Source organism: Lactuca virosa, chromosome 4, assembly GCF_052849685.1.
Source record: "Lactuca virosa cultivar CGN04683 chromosome 4, Lactuca_virosa_CGN04683_v6, whole genome shotgun sequence".
Lineage (NCBI taxonomy): Eukaryota > Viridiplantae > Streptophyta > Magnoliopsida > Asterales > Asteraceae > Lactuca > Lactuca virosa.
In genome coordinates, this window is record NC_136429.1 from 234781786 (window position 1) to 234788181 (window position 6396).

The window sequence follows — 6396 nt, forward strand, 5'->3', positions numbered from 1 at the left end:
ATTATGATTAGAAAGTAGTGTTATTTATTTTGTTGAGTATCCTAAAATAAGTATAACTGAAAATTAATTATTAGTTATGTATCGTACTTGTATGCTATAATAAGATGGTATAATCTATTTTCAAATTGATATGTTGTTATATTATTAGAACTAGTAAAGAACCCGCGGCTATGCCGCTTTTGGGGTAATATGGAAAAAATCGGCAAACTTTAAAAGATATGTGCTGAAATTGTAAATCACCATAAATAGGGAAGAAAGTCGACAACTCCTAAAATTAGATGTCAAAAGTGTACAACGAAAAAAAGGGACACTGGAGAAAATCCAAAATGTTGTGGCAATAATATTAAAGTTGTTAACGTTGAGAAAATATGTTGGCAAAATTTTAAAGGAGGTTTTTTTGTGTTTTTTATGTCAAAATGTAAAACTTTTGACTACAAGGACAAAAAGTGTCAAATTCATTAAAGAATTGTGGCAAAAACACCAAAATGTAATACCTTTGAATATAAGGACTAAAAGTGTCAAAGTCATTAAAGATTTGTGGCAAAAACCTTAAGGCACAAAAACTTAATCAAAAGGCAAAAATGTAAATTTTTTTACTTTAGGGACTAAAAGTGTCAAGTTCAGCAAACTTTTGTGGCAAAATCCTAAAGCCTAAAAGAATACTATTCCTAAGCTCCTTTGGATTTAATATATATATATATATATATATATATATATATATATATATATATATATATATATATATATAGAAGTAAGTTCAAATAAAAACAGTAAATAGTGTGAGAACGTAAAAACACTATGTTTATGTTATTATTCTGTAATGAATTTTGTATATGTGTATTGTTGAAGTAATTCTAATATAAATATTAACTTTCGATTAGTCATATATTCATTACAATGTTATTATTCTATTATAAACTTATATATGTGCATTTTTGTAGTAAATTCTAATTTTAATTTTAACCCTTGACTATTCATTTATTCTTTGCTGAATAATGACATAAAGTTGTCGATACAAAATTCATTGCAGAATAATAACATAAAAAAGTGTTTTTACGTTCTCACACTATTTACTGTTTTTATTTGAACTGTCCCCTATATATATAATATTGGAATTGTGATTTTACAGAAGATGTTTCATTGTGTGGTTAGAGCTAAAAAAAGATAATTGTGATTTAATAAAATTTTATTAATTGTACAAAAAAATGACACATATGTTGATGGCAAGTCTTATAGAAAACACCATTTACATCTTGAAAGGATAAAACTGGATTCGAAGTGAGATTTTGTCCTGACTTTGATGGATGAAACATGAGAGAACTCGAATCCCAAAAGCCTTAAGAGGGGCTTTACTTGGAAGTGAACGAAGACAAATATAAAAAGAAATAGATAAATTAAATATTTTTATCATTTGTCAATACCATCTTCTTGGGCTTAAAGGAGTGGGTGATGTTTTGCCGCACCTTTGCCACGATTTCGAGGAACACCTCTGATCGTGGTTTCGAATGCAATTTGACCGCATATGGTAGAGTATAGCTATGATCCCTCTTTCCTCCTTTATTCATTTCTTTTCTTCCACCATTCAACGGTTAAATTTGAGATTTTTTTAACCAATAAATAAACCTTACGACCCTTATTTATTTTTCTTATTTGATGTGTGTTTTTTTTAAGTTTGTAAGTTTAAGATTTCTAGTTTTTTTTAGTTGTTTATGATTTTTTTTAATGTTTTGTTATGTTTTTTTAAGTAAGACAATGTAATTTTTTTTATTTTGAGGTAATGATATTTTATGTTTTTTAATTAAAAATGAATTTTTTATTTAAATTAAGTTGTTAAAAAAAAATATGGCACCACTCATTGTGTGGCAAAGAACCACATTTTTGTGGTAAAAACTGACATGATGTTTACGTGACACTAAAGTGAGTATGGTAAGAATGACACCACTCTTTTCGGCGTTAATCATAAAAAAAAAAAATAATGATATGTGGAATATATTAATTATTTTTCTTAATCTTTTCTTTTGATTTAGATATCTATCTTCATCTAGATGGTAGGTAAAAAGATAAATAAAAACAAAATATAGATATTTGGTTTTTCAAAAATAAACTATTTAGACAAGAAATTCTACATAGTAACCAAGTTTTAAAGCAAAATCATCTAAATAACATAATAAAAGAACTAATTTCCAATCTCCTACTAAATACAGTTAGCATAAAAATGTATTAATATAACAAATGACAGTTTCTTATGTATATATTATTATATCACGAAGGAACATACAATGACCTACAATATTCAAAAGTGGTAATTATTAAATAATAAATATTAGTTTTTTTTGGTTGAGTTCGAGGCATGAGTTGGTGGGGACTGAAGTCTACGTACATGCACATGGATTCAAGCCCATATGCTACCCCACCACAGTAAAAAATTCAGCTTATTTACCGGAAATAAAAAAAGAAAAACATTTTTGATATTATAAATTTATAACTAAATAATTAAAATAAAAAATCCAAAATCAAATACGCAAAAATTAACCATGCCCTTTCTTATCACTCACTCACTCTGAAAAAACTCAACAAGTGTGGAGATTGGACTTTTCGTTGAAAACCAAACCCCATGTGTTTTCATTGTTAAAATATTCACTCTGACTTGTGGTTAGACCCCATTCTTGAGCAAAATCATATCCAAAATGCTCTACAGTTTCCTTCCCCTCTTTTTAACCATAAAGATTAACCCATAACTTCTAAGTAGCACCAGTATATAAAGGGAAACCCCCATATTATTTGTCAGAAAAAAACACGAAGAAAATGGGGGAGCAAATGGAGGAATTAAACCAGGAAACACAGGTTTCCTCAAGAAAGAAAGGAGGTTTAGTCACTATGCCTTTCATCATAGGTATGTTGATTCTTCTTAATTCACATCCACATTCTTCAAATCTTGAAAAGTTTGCATTTTTACTTCATGGGTTTCTTGAATCTTGAAGTTTCGTACTTGATTTGATCTGGGTTTTCGATGATTCTTATAAATCTTGGATCTTTTTCTTGTTTTGCAGCAAATGAGGCATTTGAGAAGGTGGCTAGCTATGGTTTAGTCCCAAATATGATATTCTACTTGATGACTGACTACAAGATTAGTGTCGCAAAAGGCACAAACATACTCTTTCTTTGGACTGCTGCTTCCAATTTTGCCCCTGTTTTGGGTGCATTTCTTTCAGATTCATATTTGGGTCGATTTCTCACCATTGGTTTGGGTTCTTGCTTCTCCTTTCTGGTAATCTTTCAATTTGTTTAAATCTGAGTGTTTAGTAAGAACATAAGAACACAATTGAATCCTGCATTGATTAATGAATCATACGTCGTTTCTTTTAAGCTTTTTTGATCTTTGAACAGTATTTCTGACGTTGACTATATTAACTTACAAAAAGAATTTATCTGGACGAGGTTGCTGAATTCAATAAGTCCAGGAGAGCACTAATTAATTAGGTCTGAAACATCCACTGAACATGGAATCGGTTCCTCCAGTTTCTGCCTATTCATGGTCCACAAACCCTACCTCATAATTTCTCTGATAGAAGCCCTCGAAAACAATTTGAATTTTCAAATTTCAAACCTTTTTCGTCCAAATCATAATTTAAAGCTAATTAATTGTTAATTCTAATTACAGGGGATGCTCTTGTTGTGGATAACAACAATGGTGCCACATTTAAAGCCACCGATTTGTAATCAATTCACCGAAACCTGCAAACAAGCGACACATTCTCAATTCGCGTTCTTGATCTTCGCTTTCGTCTTCATATCCTTGGGATCCGGAGGTGTTCGACCATGTTCTTTAGCATTTGGTGCTGAACAAATCGACGATAAACACAATCCCAAAAACGAAAGAGCATTAGAAAGCTTTTTCGGATGGTATTATGCTGCAGGAGCGATTGCTGTTCTTATTGCTTTCACGGGTATTGTTTATATTCAAGAACATGCTGGATGGAAGGTGGGTTTTGGGGTTCCTTTAATTCTCATGTTCTTATCGACACTCTTGTTCTTTGTTGCTTCTTCACTATACGTCAAGATGAAAGTTAAAAAGAGCTTATTCACTAGCTTTTTACAAGTCATTGTTGTCGCTTATAAGAACAGAAAACTACCTTCTCGGCCTCCAAATTCCGATTCGTGGCAATATCACAAGGATTCTCCCGAATCACTTCCCACGAAGAAACTAAGGTATTGTTCTTTGTCACTTAGATCCTAAATAGTTACAATTATGGAACTTTTTATAAGGGTAATCTCCACTCCAAACACAAAATCCCATTTTTTGTTGCACCAAAATGATGTTAAGGACTTATATAACACAAAATTTGGTTTTATACTATTCGTTTACATCATATTTGGTTTTAATATTGTGTAGGTATATTTTAATTTTAATATTTGTTACTTATGATATTATGTTATATATTCATTTGATATTCTCATATATATTAAATCATATCGTATATATTAAGTTTAATCATGTAACTTAAAGCTATTGTAACAAAAAAGATGTAAGAAAGTTTTGTAAAAAACTATAAATACAAGGGGTATTTTTGTAAAATCTGTGTAATCTTTAATTCGTTATGTAGGTTCTTGAATAAAGCGTGCATCGTTCAAAACCCAAAAGATTTAACCTCAGATGGAGTTGCTTTAGACCCATGGAGTCTATGCACAGTAGAGCAAATCGAAGAACTCAAAGCTCTAATCAGAGTCATACCATTGTGGTCTTCAGGTCTCATGATGTCGATAAACGTCGCTCAATCTTCATTTCCAGTAATCCAAGCAAGCACCATGGATCGACATATGGGATCAAGCTTCCAAATTCCCGCAGGTTCTTTTGCTTTTTTCACAATCGCTGTTCTAGCACTTTGGGTTATATTATACGATCGTGTTATAATCCCATTGGCTACAAAAATTCGAGGGAAACAAGTCCATCTTGGCGTCAAATTAAGAATGGGTATTGGTCTGGTTATCTCAACTATGGCCATGGTGGTTTCCGCCATTGTTGAACATGCTAGAAGAAAGAAAGCAATCGAACAAGGGCTATACAACAACCCTCAAGCCGTAGTTGCCATGTCAGCAATGTGGTTGGTCCCACAATACTGTCTCCATGGATTAGCCGAAGCTTTTAGTGCAATTGGGCAGAATGAGTTTTACTATTCGGAGTTTCCTAAAAGCATGTCGAGTGTTGCAGCTTCTCTTTTCTTGTTAGGAATGGCTGTCGCTAATTTGTTGGCTAGTTTTATTCTAAACACTGTTCAAAGACTTACGCGAGGTGGTGGAAAAGAAGGGTGGATCACGACTAATATTAACCATGGGCGTTATGATAGTTACTATTGGGTTCTTGCTGTTATGAGCTTTGTGAATCTTTTCTATTTCTTAGCATGTAGTTGGGCTTATGGTCCTTGTGCTGATGAAATGGTGAAAGAGGAGGCTACGAGTAGTAGTAGTAAAGACCCTAATGAAGAGTTACAAAGAGCAAGATCTGTAGCGGATGAAAGACAAAATCTTTTCTCAAGTTTGCCATCATAATCGACCTCTTGCAAAATCTTGCAAATATTAGGTGTTTTTCAAGAAAAGTTCATGTTATGGTGGTAAAACGTGATCTTGTTTATTAGAATATATGATGATGGATCTAAAACCCGAATGAAAGAAGAAAAAAGAGGGTGTTGGGGAACTAAGAATTAAACTGATCCAATGGCTCTTGAAGTTGCAACGATGGCGACATGGGGTGTTGTTTAGTTTCGTTCGGTTTGGTTTGATGCTTGAAGATAAGATGTTGGAAGAGCTATTGCTTGTGGTGTTGATAGATGTGGTTTTGTTTAGTTTTGTATTATGGATATTGTAATAGGTTTATATGTTGGAATGAACTCGAAAATATACTTGTAAACATAAATATTATGCGTGTTTTAAGATGTTCGTTTGTTGCATCTTTGTGTGTTTTAAAAGATATACAAAATGGTTGTAATTTGAGTTACGTAAAGGTATAAAAAAAGCACAAGTTACATAGGGTAACTAATTTTGGTCATTTTTTCATTTAACATAAATTTAATTTCTTAAGGTAACAAAGTTTCAATTTTCTAGTTCGGGTATAGGTGCAAGACACATAATAGATAAATTTGTTACTGATATGGGAACATGAATTCTGTCTATCACCAAAGCATAAAAGAGTTAATATCATAAAATATCAACGTACGTTTTCATTTTTCTTACTCGCGTAACCGAATTGTTTTCGTAAAATCATTGTATTATCAAAAATCTTACTCGTTAACTTATAGATTGCATTAATCGATAAGTTTTCTTGATGTGACATCTATGTGGATGGTAATGGACATCTCATTAACATATGGTCTAGTTGTAACCATCAATGATGTTGATTTT

General features: G+C 31.9%; 1 protein-coding gene across 1 annotated transcript; it reads left to right on the forward strand.

Moving 5' to 3' along the window:
• Positions 1-2608: 2608 nt before the first annotated feature.
• Positions 2609-5945, forward strand: LOC145108077 (protein NRT1/ PTR FAMILY 1.2-like). Its single transcript, XM_079045068.1, has 4 exons — positions 2609-2893; positions 3051-3268; positions 3662-4209; positions 4605-5945. The coding sequence occupies exons 1-4, from the start codon at positions 2806-2808 to the stop codon at positions 5545-5547; spliced, it is 1797 nt and encodes a 598-aa protein (XP_078901194.1). The 5' UTR covers positions 2609-2805; the 3' UTR covers positions 5548-5945.
• The last annotated feature ends 451 nt before the right edge of the window (positions 5946-6396 follow it).